The 18,150-nt window shown below is 41.2% G+C and overlaps 2 protein-coding genes and 2 pseudogenes across 2 annotated transcripts in view; 3 read left to right on the top strand and 1 right to left on the bottom strand.

The window, feature by feature from the left end:
* LOC104767261 (pentatricopeptide repeat-containing protein At2g18940, chloroplastic) lies at positions 5,680 to 8,545 on the bottom strand. Its single transcript, XM_010491312.2, has 2 exons — positions 7,116 to 8,545; positions 5,680 to 7,034 (listed from the first exon to the last, which is right to left on the bottom strand). The coding sequence occupies exons 1-2, from the start codon at positions 8,403 to 8,405 to the stop codon at positions 5,817 to 5,819; spliced, it is 2,508 nt and encodes an 835-aa protein (XP_010489614.1). The 5' UTR covers positions 8,406 to 8,545; the 3' UTR covers positions 5,680 to 5,816.
* LOC109130914 lies at positions 11,738 to 12,673 on the top strand (annotated as a pseudogene).
* On the top strand, positions 12,711 to 15,276 carry LOC109130915 (annotated as a pseudogene).
* LOC104767264 (homogentisate phytyltransferase 1, chloroplastic-like) overlaps positions 15,755 to 18,150 on the top strand; it is a 22,821-nt gene continuing 20,425 nt past the window's right edge. Inside the window, exons 1-10 of the mRNA XM_019240638.1 lie at positions 15,755 to 16,150; positions 16,409 to 16,459; positions 16,630 to 16,880; positions 16,974 to 17,057; positions 17,126 to 17,200; positions 17,305 to 17,388; positions 17,466 to 17,555; positions 17,637 to 17,738; positions 17,828 to 17,923; positions 18,023 to 18,094. Coding sequence (XP_019096183.1) covers positions 16,111 to 16,150; positions 16,409 to 16,459; positions 16,630 to 16,880; positions 16,974 to 17,057; positions 17,126 to 17,200; positions 17,305 to 17,388; positions 17,466 to 17,555; positions 17,637 to 17,738; positions 17,828 to 17,923; positions 18,023 to 18,094 — 945 coding nt within the window. The 5' untranslated portion in view covers positions 15,755 to 16,110. The remainder of the gene's footprint in view (positions 16,151 to 16,408; positions 16,460 to 16,629; positions 16,881 to 16,973; positions 17,058 to 17,125; positions 17,201 to 17,304; positions 17,389 to 17,465; positions 17,556 to 17,636; positions 17,739 to 17,827; positions 17,924 to 18,022; positions 18,095 to 18,150) is intronic.

Raw genomic sequence — 18,150 nt, forward strand, 5'->3', positions numbered from 1 at the left:
GCTTACTCAATGCTTATATACTTTGTATAAGAAGAAAAGTTTGTTATGCTTGTTAGCTGTGAAGAAATAGATTGACGCATGTGTCATCTGAGGGAACGAGAGATATGTCTAGCTGCATCTAGAGTCTCTTGTTAACACTTGTATTGATTCATTCTGATAATAAAGGAGAGTTCTTTCTTATCAATTGGTGCGTCGTGATTTGGGGTTGAATCTAACGCAACTGTGAAAAGATAAGGTTCGCGTAATTGGGGATTTTTACGTTTTATCAAGAAGAAGATCGCAACATTGGTGATGGAGATTGGGTTATCTCCGGTTCACGAGTTATCAGAGGCGGAACAACACGACGAGTCCTTAGCCGACGTTTATGATCAGTTGAGCGAAATGCGCAAATCGGAAACCAAGTTTGAGACCCAAATTAAATCATTGGGTTCGCAGATGGGATCCAAGATTGAGTATTTGAGCAACGAGATGCGATCGCGGGATCAGAAATTGGATCTTGTGCTTAGTTCCTTACCAGGGATTGAAACAACTCGTGAAGTTGGGGGTTCGCGTCATTCAATGTCGTTACAAACGCAAGATCACCGCAATCAGGTACGTTTCAATAACCTGGAACCTTGCCATAGCAACATTAGGCCTGGGCTTAGAGAAAATTTGATCAAGAACGTAGACTTGCCAATCTTTGATGGAGTTGGATTCTACAGTTGGGTTGCTCGTGTGGAACGATTTTTTCGAATTGGAAGATATAACGATGATGAAAAGTTAGCATTGGTCTATGTAAGCTTGAGTGGAGAGGCGCTAAGTTGGTATAACTGGGTGGTGAATACAAGGCAATTTGGAAGTTAGGTGCAATTTAAGTCAAGCTTTATGTTGAGATTTGGAAAGTTAAAGATCAGGGGACCAAGCCAGAGCTTATTCTGTATTAAACAGACTGGGTCTTTAGCTGATTACATACATCGGTTTGAGGATCTATCATCCCAAGTAAGCAGTCTTGATGAACAAAAGCTTGAAGGGATATTCTTAAATGGATTAACACAAGAAATGCAAGAGCTGGTGCATATGCAAAAACCTCGTAATTTGGATGAAATGGTAGCAGAAGCCAGAGCTATGGAGTCAAGCATTATGAGGAGAATAGTTAAAAAGGAGCTTATGTTAGCCAATAAGGAGAATTTCGGGTCTGAACAAAAAGGGAATTCTCTCTATAATACTAATACATGGAAGAAAAAGACTTTGGTCACAAAACCGATACTAAACAATGATAGATAGACCAATAGAGTCGAGCCAAGGCCGAGAAGGCACAACACAAATGCGGAATTTGATGAGAAGAGAAAAAAAGGATTTGCCTCAAATGTGATGCTACATGGTCCAGAGATCACAAATGTTCCAACAAGGAGTTGCGAGTGTTAACAGTGTTTAACGGATACAAAGTGGAAGTGTTAGATGAGAACTATGAAGATGAATACACATAACCTATGGGTGAGTGCATGGCACTTTTGTTCTCTTCATTTAGAGGAATCTCTGGTCCAGAAACAACCAAATTAAGAGGGTCAGTGCCAAAAGATGCAATGGTGAAGCAACTCACAATTCACAATTTTATCTCCCTTGCTGTGGTGAAGAAATTGAAGCTTAAATACAGAGACGATCCAAACTTAAATGTCAAACTTGGAACTGGCATATTAGTAAATGGATTAGGAGTTTGTGAGAAGGTTACATTTTCTTCTCAGAACTTGGAGTTTACTACTGACTTCATTGTTCTAGAACTGGGACAGATTGATGTAATATTGGGAGTGCATTGGCTAAGAACCCTGGGTGATTGTAGGGTGAACTGGGAAAAGAATGAGATGTCATTCATTAACCAAGGCAAGATGGTTTCCTTGAAAGGAGAATCCGACCTAATGGTTAATAATATGTCTTTGAAGTCTTTGACGAGTGGATATGAAATCAAATCAAAAGGAGTAGCAATGGAGCTGTGTAACCAACAAGTGAATCCAACAGCGGGAGAACCTCTTGATGGAAGCACATTCAAGCAGTCTTAACAAGATACGATTACGTGTTTGAGATTCCTACATCTCTACCACCAATCAGAGGAAGAAAACACTCTATTTTTCTAATAAATGGTACCACAGCTGTATGTGTGCGGTCATATCGATACCCACATACACAAAAAGAAGTAATGGAGAAAATGGTAAAGGAGATGTTAGACTCATGCATCATAAAACCAAGTCAAAGTCCATTCTCTAGTCCAGTCCTCCTAGTTAAAATGAAAGATAACAGTTGGCGATTTTGTGTGGATTATAGAGCACTAAACAGAGCTACAGCTCCTGACAAGTTACCGATCCCAATGATTGATCAACTACTGGACGAGCTTAATGGTTCTGTTCTCTTCTCCAAACTAGACCTGAGAGCAGGTTATCATCAAATTCGAATGAAGGACGAAGATGTTTCCAAAACCGCAATTAGAACTCATGACGGACACTATGAATACTTGGTTATGTCATTTGGGCTCACCAATGCTCCAACAACATTTCAAGCATTGATGAACGAGTTATTTAGACCATACCTGAGGAAATTTATTTAGGTATTTTTCGATGATATTTTAATCTACACCGATAGCCTGCAACAACATGTAGAGCATCTAGCAATAGTCATGAGAATTTTGAAGGAGAACCAGTTGTTTGCAAATAAGAAGAAGTGTATGTTTTCCCAACAACAGGTGGATTACTTAGGACACATAATCTCCAAAGAAGATGTCTCTACTAATCCTTCCAAAACTCAAGTCATGACTAATTTGGGTGACACCAAAGTCGGTAAAGGAGTTAAGAGGATTTCTTGGATTAACCAGTTATTATAGATGGTTTATCAAAGGTTATGGGATGCTGGCTAGACCATTAACGGAGCTTTTGAAGAAGGACAACTTTGAATGGAGTTCAGAGGCTCATGCTACTTTTGATAAATTGAAACAAGCAATGTCTACAGCTCCGGTGCTATCTTTACCAAATTTTGATGACGTCTTCACAGTAGAGGCAGACGCATCTGGTTTCGGTTTGGGAGCAGTATTGATGCAGAACAGGAAACCAATTGCTTACTTCAGCCATGGATTAACAGCTAAGGAACAGCTAAAACCGGTGTATGAGAGGGAATTAATGGCCATAGTTTTAGCCATACAATAGTGGAAGCATTATTTGTCTGGACGTCATTTTGTGGTACACACAGATCAGAAAAGTTTGAAGTTTTTGCTAGATCAGAGGGAGGTAACTATGGATTATCAGAAATGGCTTATTAAACTCTTAAACTACGATTTTGAAATCGTTTACAAACCAGGAGTCGAGAACACAGCAGCAGATGGACTGTCTAGGATAACACAACCCGACGGGACATTTTCATCCATTGTACTATGGGCTTTCACAGTATCTACTGCACTGCAACTGCAAGATATATTTGATGATATTGAGAAGGACGAACAGTTACAAACAAATATCAAAGCTTACGCAGCCAATTCAGACAAGCATTGCAAATTCACTGTTAGAGATGGAAAACTTTGGTTTAAACATCAATTGGTCATCCCAAAAACTTCAGATTCAATTCCACTTGGAAGAATGCCAAGCAGGACTATTGGGAGGACATTCTGGTGTGCTTAAAACAGTAAAGAGAATTCAGCAATCATTTCACTGGGAAGGTTTGACAAAGGATGTCCAAAAGTAAGTGTCAGAATGTAAAGTTTGTCAACGACACAAATACTCAACTTTATCTCCAGCAGGTTTACTACAACCCTTACCACTACCGCAACAAGTTTGGGAGGACATATCGATGGACTTTGTAGAAGGCTTACCTACATCTCATGGGAAGAACGTGATACTGGTGATAGTAGACAGGTTAAGCAAGTACAGCCACTTCATTGCCTTGAAACATCCATTCTATGCTTCGGAGGTGCCCAACCTATTCGTTAAAGAAGTAATGAAGCTACACGGGTATCCAGCCTCTATTGTATTAGACAGAGGGAGTATTCTTTTGAGCACTTTTTGGAAGGATTGCTTCAGACTTTCAGGGACAAAGTTGAAATACAGTACAACGTTCCACCCACAAACCGATGGACAAACGGAAGTATTGAACAGGTGCCTAGAGACTTTTCTTTGATATTTTGCGTCGTCACATCCTCGTACTTGGCATCAGTTCTTAGCTTGGGCAGAATTATGGTATAACACATCTTACCATACATCGCTTAAAACTTCACCATTTAAAGTCTTGTATGGAAGAGATCCTCCTGCTATAGTCCGGTTCAAAGAGCAGTCTACGAAAAAAATGGAAGCCGAAGTTATGCTGAAAGAAAGAGACTTAATGCTGACTCACATTTAGAATCAATTAATATGCGCGCATCAGCTGATGAAAAATAACGCCGATAATCACAGAAGAGATGTGGAGTTAGAAGTGGGTGATTGGGTATTTTTAAAGTTGAGGCCATATCGGCAATAGTCCGTTACCAAACGTGCGTGCCAGAAACTTGCAGCCAAATACTTTGGACCTTATGAAGTTATGGAGCGGATTGGTAAAGCAGCCTACAAATTGAAGTTACCAGATGGCTCAAAGATACATCCAGTCTTCCATATTTCTCAGATTAAGAAAGTCCTAGGAGCGCATCATCAGGTTATTCCTTTACTAGAAGTTTTCAATGAAGCAGAGGAAGTGTCATTGGAACCAGAGGAAGTACTCGATACACGTTACAACAATAAAGGCGTGTTGGAGGCCTTAGTTCGCTGGAAAGGTTTACCTGAGGACAAGAAAACATGGGAGGTGGCACGAGAACTGCAAAAACAATTCCCAACCTTTGTGCTTGAGGACAAGCTTCATTTCGAAGTGAGGTATTGATAAGCCTCATCGGGTCTACATAAGAAGAAAAGATAAAGAAGAAGGAGCACGTATGTAGCGTGAGAGGAACACGTGCGAGTGATTAGCTCGGCTTACTCAATGCTTATATACTTTGTAAAGGAAAAAAGTTTATTATGCTTGTTAGTTGTGAAGGAACAGATTGACGCATGTGTCATCTGAGGGAACAAGAGATATGTCTAGCTGCGTCTAGAGTGTCTCGTTAACACTTGTATTGATTCATTGTGATAATAAAGAAGAGTGCTTTCTTATCAATATAATTCAAATATCACTAACAATTATACTTTATGTCTGAGAAAGAAAAAATGTTATACACTCTATTACAAAACAAGCAATAAATTGACATAATTAGTTGATATTAGGTTAAATCTTAACGTACAAAATCGATTGCCTATAGGGACAAAATCGATTTTGGCATCAGAAATTAAGAAAAACCTCAACCTCAAGTGTGTAAATTGACGATTCAAAGCTTCATCTTTAAAGTTCCAAAATCAACATATACTAGAAAATATCTATAGTCTATAGAGAATATACAACGAAGAAGAAAATCCAAAACGGAAACAGAGAGCAAAACAGGACAAAAACAATAACCTGCGAGCGAGGAATGTATGAGAGACACGGTTGGTGGTTGTAGCCAAACACTGCATGATTTTGACACCCGCTAAAACTTTTGAGGTTTCATGGCTAAAGGTTGAAGACATTATTTATGAAACATGTTATTAATTTGGTTTTCTTTCTAAATTTAGACAATTTCTATTCTGTTAACTGAGAATTCCTATTTCTATAAAGAGTAGAAACATGTAACCTTTTTATTCGTCCTTCATCATCAAAGTTTTGCTTAAATTAAAGTGAATGAAATGTAAATTCAATACAAAAAAAAAAAAAAAAAAAAAAAAAGAAACCCAAATCTACAGAAAAAACAAATATGTATAATTGTCTTAGGATTCTAAATTCTCACGTACTCGGAGAGCAAGCCGTTGAATAGACTGATCATCAAAGCGGGCATCAAAGGTCTTAATCTTATACACAAAATCCATAGCTTCACTATACTTCCCCGCTCTGCAGTAACCATCCACTACCATTTTAAAAGTCAGCTCATTTGGTCTGCAATCATTCTTCGCCATGCACTCAATCACATCCTCTATCTCTTCAAACATTCCCATCGCCGTGTAACCTGAAACAAACGTGTTGTAAGTGAATATGCAAGGTCTGATTCCGCGCGCTGTCATCTCAGACAACATCCTAACCGCTTCTTGCATCAACCCTCTTCTGCAGAAACCTTTGATCACCGTGTTGTAAGAGACCAGGTCCGGTTTCAACTGCGATTTTTCTAGAGTCTTGAGGATTTCTTCGGCTTTCCAACACTCTCCTCTTCTTACGTACATGTCCATGAGGCTGTTGTAGGTTACAAGATCCGGGTTTAGCCCGTCCTCGCGGATAGACTGAAGAATCCCCTCTGCTTGATCGTACATGTTGTTCCTTGTGAAAATGGAAAGCATTGAGTTGAAAATCACCATGTCCGGTTTGAATCCGTGCTTTTTAAACAGTGTGAATGCTCTCTCTGATCCCGCTAGTGCTCGGCATTTGAAGTTTGCGAGAAGTAATGTTCTCAAAAGCATCCAGCTTGGGAATATTTGGCCCTCGTTTATCCCGTTCTCGATTCTTTCTATCCCTAGATAGTTCCCTCCTTTAGCATAACACTGAAGCATCAACGAATAAGATGTTTCAGTTGGTTTGAAGCCTTTAATTTTCATGTCTGAAATCACATTCTCGCCGGATCTCCAATCTCCTTGTCTAGCCAAGGCATTAAGTAACGCGTTGTAAGTTGTAACACAAGCGTTGAAACCTGCTTTTGTCATCTCACCGTACATTTTCGAGGCATCAACCTCTGAACCACATCGCCCATAAGCACTAATCAGCGTGTTGAATGTGTCCCTATCAGGTTCAAATCCGCAGCTCTTCATTTCACGGAACACCCGGTTCACAAACTTATCCATACCCTTATTCCCACACAGAGCAAGCATTGTGTTCCAAGTGGNGTGTCGCGGAGGCGTGGAGGAGAGATGAACGAGATGGTGAAGGAGAGAATCGAGAGGGAAAGAAGGAGGAGAAGGAGGAGGTAAGTGAAGTGTAGCGGAACTGAATTTGATAGATTGGTTAGAGGATTGATGAGGTTGTGGAGATCTCTTGGATTGAATTGGGTATGGAGGTTTGTGAGGGAAGAGTGCTCCATCCATTTTTTTTTNGGCTTCTTTCATACTATAAAACAGCTTCAAAGCCTCGTCCTCTTTTCCCGCCTTTCCATACGCATCTATCACTGTAGTATATGTGATTGCGTTCGGCATTACACCCTTTTCCGTCATCATCTCAATGACACCAGCAGCTTCCTTGCTAAAACCGGCTCTAACATAAGCGGCAACAAGCTCATTGTAAGTCACAGAATCAGCTGGGCAGTTTTTCTCCTCCATCTCCTTCAAAACACTTAATGCTTCAGTATAAACCCCTGCTTTACCAAAAACTTGCAACAAAGCATTGTAAGTTACAGTTCCAGGTTCATAGCCGCACGACTTAAGTTCAGCGAAAAACTCCTTGGCCTCTCTTAACAAACCTTCTCTTGCACAAGCAGATAGCACAGTGCTACAAGTGAACTCATCAAAGTTCAATCCTTTGCTTCTCATTTCATCTAAAACCACTAGAATCTTCCTCCAAGACCGACCCATTTTCCCGAAAACATCGAGAATCACGTTGTAAGTAACCAGAGTTGGTGAAGGTCCAAACTCTTTCATCCTCTCAAACAAATTGATAGCCTTTTCATACTTCCCTGTCCGTGAATAAGCATGTAGAATGGTGGTGTAAGCGCGAACATCGAGAAGGTAATCTTGTAGAGGAATTTTATCGAGCAACTTAGCTGCAACAGAGTACTGAGACTCTCTACCTAAGATCCTAACTAAGATTTCGATAACTTGATGATCTAGCTTCAAAGCACCAGAATTCGAAGACGAAACTAACCATTCAAACAAAAAAACAGCTCTTTCCCAATGCCCAGAATCATCAAGACCCTTAAACAAACTAACCAAATCAGTTCTAAACAACTCAGATTTCACAGAATCGAAGAACCTATTCAATCCAGGCAAAGGCTGTTCAACGATTGAATTAACCAAGATAACTTCTTTCTTACACAAGAGTTTCAAAGACCCACCTCTCTCGTTCTCAATCTCAACACCCAGAACAGAGCTCGACGACATGGGCTTCGTCGAGTCCTGCCGCCATTTATGAGTCGGTGACGATGAATCAGCCGAGACTTCGAGAGAAGGGAAACGAGCAGCAGCATGTCTGGGAGGCGTGGAGGAGAGATGAACGAGATGGTGAAGGAGAGAATCGAGAGGGAAAGAAGGAGGAGAAGGAGGAGGTAAGTGAAGTGTAGCGGAACTGAATTTGATAGATTGGTTAGAGGATTGATGAGGTTGTGGAGATCTCTTGGATTGAATTGGGTATGGAGGTTTGTGAGGGAAGAGTGCTCCATCCATTTTTTTTTTTTGGATGATGATGTTATCCGAATTGGGAGATTGTGATTGATAATGGTGTATGAAGGAGAAGAGAGTGATGAAGCAAAAGATTAAAAATAAAGTTAGCGCCTTTAGGTTCTTTTTGGGGTTGAAGTTGGGAGATTTTGAATGGCCGTAAAAAGGACTCGTCTTTATCGCATAACAAGATTGNCGAATTCGAAGACGAAACTAACCATTCAAACAAAAAAACAGCTCTTTCCCAATGCCCAGATTCATCAAGACCTTTAACCAAACTAACCAAATCAGTTCTAAACAACTCAGATTTCACAGAATCGAAGAACCTATTCAATCCAGGCAAAGGCTGTTCAACGATTGAATTAACCAAGACAACTTCTTTCTTACACAAGAGTTTCAAAGACCCACCTCTCTCGTTCTCAATCTCAACACCCAGAACAGAGCTCGACGACATGGGCTTCGTCGAGTCCTGCCGCCATTTATGAGTCGGTGACGATGAATCAGCCGAGACTTCGAGAGAAGGGAAACGAGCAGCAGCATGTCTGGGAGGCGTGGAGGAGAGATGAACGAGATGGTGAAGGAGAGAATCGAGAGGGAAAGAAGGAGGAGAAGGAGGAGGTAAGTGAAGTGTAGCGGAACTGAATTTGATAGATTGGTTAGAGGATTGATGAGGTTGTGGAGATCTCTTGGATTGAATTGGGTATGGAGGTTTGTGAGGGAAGAGTGCTCCATCCATTTTTTTTTTTTGGATGATGATGTTATCCGAATTGGGAGATTGTGATTGATAATGGTGTATGAAGGAGAAGAGAGTGATGAAGCAAAAGATTAAAAATAAAGTTAGCGCCTTTAGGTTCTTTTTGGGGTTGAAGTTGGGAGATTTTGAATGGCCGTAAAAAGGACTCGTCTTTATCGCATAACAAGATTGGCCTTTCGATGCGTTACTAAAGTCTTGCCAACAATTTTGTTTCTTTAAACCGTATGACTCTAATCTCAATTAAACCGAACCAAACCAAACAAAATCCAACCAAACCATACTAAGTTAAACTAGCCTAGGCATTCAGATACTCAGCTCGGGTTAGGGTTTTGCAGATATAAGGGAATTTAGGATCCAATACGGTAAATGTAAAATTTCAGTTTAGGTACTGTCAAGTTCGGATCGGTTCAGGGTTGAAATCTTAAAATCGATAAAAACCTAGATTCTTTTTGGATACACATATACCCAAAATTTACCCCGAATACTCAGAAATAATGAGTAAATAACCGGTTTTGGAGGGTAAAATTTTGGGTTCAAAGAGAGAGAGAAAAATTTCTCCTTTTTAGGTGATTAGTTCCCCGATAACCCTAATCGCCGCCGCCGGTTGGCCTCACGCCGACCGGTGAGAATGACTACTGCAAGGAAAAAGAAAAAACTCAGAAGGGTGTTACCCTCTTCGGTAACCTCTAAGTTTGCTCGTGTTCTGGCTTCCTCCTCTGTGACGAGTCCTCGGCCATCCTCTCCCGTTCCAGATCTGGTGACCGGGTGTCTCAGTCCTTCGTCTCAAGTGACTACCTCATTTCGGTCGAGGCAAAGGGATCTCTTCCCTTAACTCCTGGAATCCCTAGCGAAATCGCAATGACTAGCTTTAACAACTCTCCTATTGTAATTCCTGATGCAGTTGAGGGTATGGGTTGTTCCGTAGAGGTTCCTGAATTAGCACCGAGTTTATCTCAGGTGGAAAATTCAGTGTTTGAAGCTTCCTCCCCTCTAGCCGTCGTTGCTTCTATCGACTCTCCAGCCGAACCCCCTCTCGATTTGGCAACTCCTATTCCACTCATTCCTGCAACAGTACAAGACAATCATGCTGCCCTTAGGAAGTCAAAGTGGGAAACTCCGTGGGCATCAACATTCAAGGTTTCCCTCCGAAATCTTAAACAGTTGGCCACACCGACCTTTCTCGAAGACGGCACTCCCTTGGTAATGGCTCCTTCCTCAGTTCTGTTGAAAGCGGCAGAAATGTGGAAGGGCCATCTTGTAGCCCATTTTCACGGCTTATGTCCTCCATCATCCCGCATCTTTACGGACTTGAATCCTATTTAGGGTCGTTATAGCAACATCACCGTCAGGATCATCTCCGACACAACAGCCCTCATTTTCATTCCATCCCTATCTACTCGACAGTGGGTTGCGGATGTTGGGTTCTGGCAAGCGGATAACTGTTCCTGCACAGTCTACCCTTGGTCTCTAGATGGTCCATTAGAATTGGAGGAGCTCCACACTGCTCCGACCTGGGCGATCCTCAAGAATATCCCTCCTCAACTTTACTCCCTAGAAGGTATCAGTGTCATAGCCAGCGGTATTGGTGAACCTCTCCATAGGGAAAAATCCTGGTTGGATCCAGTTAATATCGGACAAACTAAAGTTAAGGTTGTGATAAAATTAGATGCTCCTCTCCCAGCGACGGTTATTCTTAGGGATGTCCAGGGTAACACTGCATGTGTGGCAGTGGAGTATCCGCGACCTCCTCCAAAATGCCTGAGTTTCGGCAGATATGGGCACCTTCTAAGTCGTTGCCCTAAGCCCCTAATGAAGTGCTCCCCCTTCAAAAAGGATATACCGTCGAGATCAAAAGAAGTTCTTCACAAGAACGTGGTCCTCCCGTCTCAAGATGGGACTATGGTAGAGGGTGTCTCCGTTCGTGCTTCAGAGGACTCTGCACTCCCCACAAAACCAAAACGTACTCGCTCCCGATCATGTTCGAAGAGGAGATCTTGTAGTGTCCCTCATAAGAGGAATGGACAAAAGTCAATTGGCCAGGAGAAAGGGTATGCGAGTGATAAGGGCTCTACTTTAAAGCAGTTGGTGTGGGTCGAGAAAGGAAATCCGAATCCAATTGTGGAACTGGGAAAGCCCCCCTCAGAGCGACAACCTCCACCGCTAGAGTCCCCTGCCTAATTAGCGGTATCAGTACATGCACTCTCTGTTACAAACCGGTATCAGGCTTTAACTGAAAGCCAAACTCACCATGATGTGAAGATTCCAGACTCGGGCTTCCCACTTCCCCCGGATTGGTAAACTCTATCTAAGAAAACCAAGAAGAAGCTTCAAAAGATTTGGTTCTCACAACAGAATGCCCTCTCCCCAGCTAGCACAAGAGGCTCGACCTCGAGTGCGGCTGGTAAACTCTAAAAGCTATGGTTTCAAGTTTTTTGCTGTAAGTATGTCGATTTTTTGCTGGAATATAAGAGGCTTAAATAGCCATTCTCGACAACGGGTAGTAAGAAGTTGGATAACTTCTCATGGCTTTGTGGCAAGATGTTTTTTGGAAACTCATGTAGCAGAGGAGAATGCCAATATTGTAATGGCGGCAACTCTGCCTGGCTGGAGATTAGCCAGTAACTATTGTAGTTCTGACCTGGGGAGGATCTGGATAGTGTGGGATCCCTTAGTGTCACTTTTGGTATTCGCAAAGATGGCTCAGTTGGTACTATGTAGTATCAAACTACCTTCTCTATCTCAGTCCTTTGCCGTCGCTTTTGTCTATGGGAGAAGCACAGAGGGGGAGAGAAGAGAGCTTTGGGAGGATATTTCTTTTCTGGTAGCTTCTTCACCATTGTGTAGTACTCCATGGGTTTTGATGGGAGATTTTAACTAGATAGCCGACTCTACTGAGCATTTTTCAGTCATTCCTGCTCTTTTACCTTTACGCGGTATTGAGGACTTTCAAAGCTGTATTACTGACAACAATCTCGCAGATTTACCAAGCCATGGAGTGTTTTTTACTTGGTCTGACCACCAGCAAGACAATCCAATAATCAGGAAATTGGACAGAGCCCTAGCGAATGAAGCTTGGTCAAACGCCTTCCTGGATGCCATAGCAATGTTTGACCCTCCAGGGGACTCAGATCATTTCCCCTGCATCTTAACCATTGACAATCATCCGGGAAGATCGAAGAAGAGCTTCAAGTATTTTTCTTTCTTAGCTTCCCATCCCACCTTCATGGAGTGTATAAAAAAGGCCTGGGACAAGGATACAATGATGGGATCCTTTATGTTCCTCCTCGGAGAACACTTACGAGAAGCAAAAAAGGCTTGCAGATTATTGAACAGGCAGGGGTTTAGTAACTTGCAACAGAGAACTGCGGAAGCTCTGACCAAGCTGGAGGAAGTTCAGGCTGAGCTTCTTTCTACTCCAACGGACTCTCTTTTCAGAGAAGAGCATATGGCTCGTAAAAAGTGGAACTTCTTTGCAAAGGCTCTTGAATCCTTCTATAGACAGAAATCGAGAAACAAATGATGGAGTCCGGATTGAGAATGTGCAGCAGCTAAAGGAGATGACTATCGCCTATTACTCTCACCTCCTCGGTTCAGAGGACACAATGGTAATTCCTCTAACAGTCGACCAAATTCAAGCCATCCACCCCTTTCGGTGTGACGACTCTCTGGCAGAGCAACTGTCTGCTATTCCTTCGGCGGAGGAAATCACCAGGTCACTCTTTAGCATGCCAAAAAGCAAGGTTCCTGGACCGGATGGTTTTCCAGTAGAATTATTTTGGGAAACGTGGTCAATTGTCAAGGATAGTACTATCCAGGCGGTGCAGGAATTCTTTCGAACCAGGGTATTACTTAGGAAATTCAATACCACAGAAATTACACTTATCCCAAAGGATCCAGGGGCAGATCACTTATCGAAGTTTCGACCTGTCGCTTGCTACAACACCATTTATAAGCTGATCACTCGCCTCATCTCTCAGAAACTCAAGTTGTTTATTTACCAAGCAGTTCAAGGGAACCAAGTAGGTTTCATTAAAGGTCGGTTATTATGCGAAAATGTTCTCCTGGCATCAGAACTAGTGGAGAATTTCCACCTTGAAGGTGTTCCAGCGAGAGGATGCTTACAAGTTGATCTTAAGAAAGCTTATGATAATGTCAATTGGGAATTCCTCTTAAAAATTCTAATGGCGCTTAAGTTACCTCTTACCTTCATCAATTGAATCTGAGCTTGTGTGACATCTCCATCCTACAACATTGCTTTCAACGGGGAGTTAATTGGCTTCTTTCAAGGAAAAAGGGCATCAGACAAGGTGATCCCATGTCTTCGCACCTGTTTGTACTGGTAATGGATATTTTGGCGAAGCTACTTGATAAGGGAGCCCTAAATAATCTATTCCAGCTCCATCCTAAGTGTCTCGCTCCAGTGATAACTCACCTCAGCTTCGCAGATGACATCCTCATTTTCTTTGATGGTTCTGAGTCCTAAATTGAAGGAATATTGAAGATTCTTGAGGAGTTCAAACTAGGCTCGGGATTAGCTCTCAATAGACAGAAAACAACTCTTTTGCTTGATGGAGGAGATTTCGACAGAACAAGATTTCTATCTGCTAAGTTTGAACTCATACATGGTTCTCTCCCAGTAAGATATCTTGGTGTCCCTTTAATGGCTCAGAAGATGAGGAAGCAGGACTACCAGCCACTCATTGATCGCATACATCAGAAGTTTGCGTCCTGGACAGTTCGGCATCTTTCCTTCGTGGGAAGATTGCAGCTCCTGAAGTCGGTTATTTACTCCACCATCAACTTCTGGACATCCGTCTTCCTTCTCTTTAATCAGTGTCTCCAAAAGCTGGAACAAATCTGCAATGCCTTTCTTTGGAGAGGAGCCCCCAACTCGACCAGAGGGGCGAAGATTTCTTGGGAAACTGTTTGTACTCCCAAAGAGTGTGGGGGATTGGGGTTAAGGAGGTTATCTGCATGGAATCAGGTGCTTTCCTTGAAGCTTATTTGGCTCTTATTCATTGCAGCAGGTTCCCTATGGGTGTCCTGGATTCGAGTTAACTTAATCAGAAACAAAAACTTCTGGAGTCTGAACACCTCACGGGGGGGGGAAGCTGGATGTGGAGGAAATTATGCAAGTTAAGACCCCTGGCTCGACCGTTCATCGTGTGTGAAGTGGGTTCTGGGGAGACGGTAAGCTTCTAGCTCGACAACTGGACTGGGTTAGGTCCACTTTTAGATGTTTCTGGCCCCAATGCTTCCCAAATAGTAGGAATACCTTTGCAGGCGGTGGTGAGGGATGCTATACGGGGACAAGATTGGAGGTTCTCATCTAGTCGAAGCAGACATCCCACAATTCGTCTAATACATGAAGCCTTGCCAGAGGTAGGGGAGATGTTGGTGAATACACAAGATGATACATAACTTTGGAAACCAGATCATAACCCTCCATCGGATCTCTTCTCTACTCAAAAGACTTGGTTGGCTCTCAACCCAGCAGGTCCCTCTGTCCCTTGGTTCAATTCAGTGTGGTTTAAGCATAGGATTCTGAAACATGCCTTCATTTGTTGGGTAGTGGCTTGGAATCGTCTCCACACTAGAGATAGGCTTCGAGGATGAGGTTTAAATGTTCCTACAGTTTGTCCTCTATGTAATAATCATCCTGAATCTAGAGACCATTTGTTTTTTCAATGCGAATTCAGAAGTGCGATCTGGAGATTCTTCATGGCCAAGTTTGGATTACAACATCCGGTTCCATTCATGCCTTGTCTCGTGTGGGTTCACTCTGCTTCGGCGAATACTAACCTAAAGACCATTGTAAAACTGGCATTTCAAGCGTCCATTTACCATGTTTGGAAGGAGAGGAACCAGCGCATCCACTCCACCAATATCAGGAACGCCTCCTCCATCATTAAGGAGATCAAGCTACTCATTAGAGCTCGTCTTCTCCCTCTGTCCATGCTTCAAGCTCCTCAAGCTCAAGGAGAAACTTTACTCAGTTTAGACTCTTTTTATAAGGCTTTGGTCACCTGCTTGCCCCCCTTTTTTTGGCATTATTGTTGCTTGGTATTCTGTCTGTTATTGGTGACAGGTTTCGGGGATTGTCTAGGACTATCATTTACGTAAAAAATCTCGCCCTATTTTTTGTATATTGGTAAGTAGATGTAGGCGCTGGATCAACTGACTAAATTAAGGGCCTGTAGCCGTCATGGGCTTTTTAAGCCTTGTAATTTTTATTTTCAATCGAAGTTAAGTTTTAAAAAAAAAAAAAAAAAAAAATTTAGGTTCAGATAAAATTTCGGGTATACTCGAGGACGGATTTTTTGGTTCGGTTCTGGTTTAAGTATTCAGTTTAGTGTTTTTTCCCAGGCCTACGAGTAGTACCGTGAATCCCATTATCCAAAAGACAGGAAACATATATTTTCTTTTGGCCCATATGTTTCAATATTTTTAATTTTAGGCACTAATACTTTTGTTTGGTGAGAAAACTAAAGGACGCAACACGTGATATTGTTGTCCCTCGCACCGTCAGATTTTTTATTTTACTTTGAAACAAATTTGGCAAACCTACACCACATTTCTTTTTGCTTAATCTATAGATACTTTTCCAGAGACTTTGAATAATTGTTTCCAAGTAAATTCCCTAAAATTTCCCAAAATGGTTTAAGTAAGATTTTCAAATCTAATTAAAAATGATTAAAAACACACACACATCAAAAGAACAATAATGACATCAATTAATCACAATCATCCTCGACCCACACACAATCCCAAAGCTCTCTCATGCTGAAACCTTTCTCTTTTGCTCCCTGTTCTAAAAAAAAATCGTTTCTTTGTCTTGTTTGATTCTCAAAAAAATCAATTCTTTGTTTTGATTTTGATATATATTTGTTTTTTTCCTCCTGGGATCCTATATATAATTGCACCTTAAGTAAAGTACTAAAAGCTTGCTTTCATTTTATGGAGTCTCTGCTCTCTAGTTCTTCTCTTGTTTCCGCTGGTAACTCTCGTCTTGATCTTTTCTCCCATTTCGTTCTTTACTAGGCTCTGTTTTGTGATTGAGAGTACTAACTATACAAAAGTTTGAGTTTTTATGAATATAAATAAAAAAAAGGTTCGATTTTTTTTATGAATTGTTTAATAGATCGAAGTAGGTCGGTGACAAAGTTTTCTTTTTTTTATGTGGTGGAGAAGCTTAATTTCTGGGCTTGACTTTTGAATCTTTGTTTTCTCATGCATTCAAACTTATTATCATCAGCTGGTGGATTTGGCTGGAGGAAGCAGAATCTAAAGCTCCAATCTTTATCAGGTGCGTTTTGTAGGGTTTTTATGGGGTTTTGGTAACTTGTAACTTAATTCTCACTGTTCTAAGCAATTGCATTACGGAATCTGAATTGTATTTGCTTATTGTATTCGATCCACATTGTGTTGGTATTAATTTTAGGCTCTTTACACTTATCTTTACCCAAATTTTTGCAGAAATCCGAGTTCTGCGTAGTGATTCATGTAAAGTTATTGCAAAACCGAAGTTTAGGAACAATCTTGTTAGGCTTGATGGTAAAGAATCATCTTCATTGTGGCTGCTGTATCCGAAACGTAAGTCGAGATTTCGTGTGAATGCTACTGCGAGTCAGCCCGAGGCTTTCGAGCCGAATAGCAAACCGAAATCTTTTAGAGACTCGTTAGATGCGTTTTACAGGTTTTCTAGGCCTCATACTGTTATCGGCACAGTTAAGTTTCTCTTAAGAAATGTGTTTCTTTAATTATAACCACAACAATCTTACAAGTAGATAACATTAAGCTCTCTGTGATTGGATTTGCAGGTGCTGAGCATTTTATCTGTATCTTTCTTAGCAGTAGAGAAGGTTTCTGACATATCTCCGTTACTTTTCACTGGCATCTTGGAGGTAATGACTAATCGAGAAGATACATTGTTTTTCATTTCTCTGTTTGAACAACTGGGGTTTGTTGTCAGGCTGTTGTTGCAGCTCTCATGATGAACATATACATTGTTGGGCTAAATCAATTGTCTGATGTTGAAATAGATAAGGTAACATTAACATGTGTGTATTCTTTTCTATGAGATTTTGAGAGACTGATGAGATGAATTGTTGCTAGTGCCTAAATCATACTCTGTGTTGTGTTTTTTTGCAGGTTAACAAACCTTACCTTCCATTGGCATCAGGGGAATATTCTGTTACAACCGGCATTGCGATAGTAGCTTCCTTCTCCATCATGGTATGATATGCCATTTTCATAAAGTTCGAACTTTTAGAAGTCTTTATACACAGTAAGTAATTTGATTTGCTTTATAGAGTTTCTGGCTGGGGTGGATAGTTGGTTCGTGGCCATTGTTCTGGGCCCTTTCCGTGAGTTTCATACTCGGTACTGCATATTCTATCAATGTAAGCAAGTTTATTCAGTTATTCACCACTAGGATTTTGGCTCAGTGAGGTTTTTAGTAACATTTTCCTACTGCTATACAGTTGCCACTGTTACGGTGGAAGAGATTTGCGTTGGTTGCAGCAATGTGTATTCTCGCTGTCCGAGCTATTATTGTTCAAATCGCCTTTTATCTACATATTCAGGTGCTAGCTAGACCAGTTTCTTTATGTTTTGATATTCTCCATCAGAATCAGATATTTATGTTACTAAAAGCTGTGAAACTTTGTTGCAGACCCATGTGTTTGGAAGACCAATCTTGTTCACAAGGCCTCTTATTTTCGCTACTGCGTTTATGAGCTTTTTCTCTGTTGTTATTGCGTTGTTTAAGGTTAACAAAGATGGAGAAAGTTCATTATTTCTATACTCAATAGTAAAGCATTCTACTGTTGTGGATGCATGAGATGGTTTCTATATTGGTTTGATGCAGGATATACCTGACATTGAGGGGGATAAGATCTTCGGAATACGTTCGTTCTCTGTAACTCTGGGTCAGGAAAAGGTATAATATTGAAACTTAAAGAAGCTTTAGTGCTTTGTCAAAAAAAAAAAAAAAAA

Source organism: Camelina sativa, chromosome 19, assembly GCF_000633955.1.
Source record: "Camelina sativa cultivar DH55 chromosome 19, Cs, whole genome shotgun sequence".
In the NCBI taxonomy this organism is placed as follows: Eukaryota; Viridiplantae; Streptophyta; class Magnoliopsida; order Brassicales; family Brassicaceae; genus Camelina; species Camelina sativa.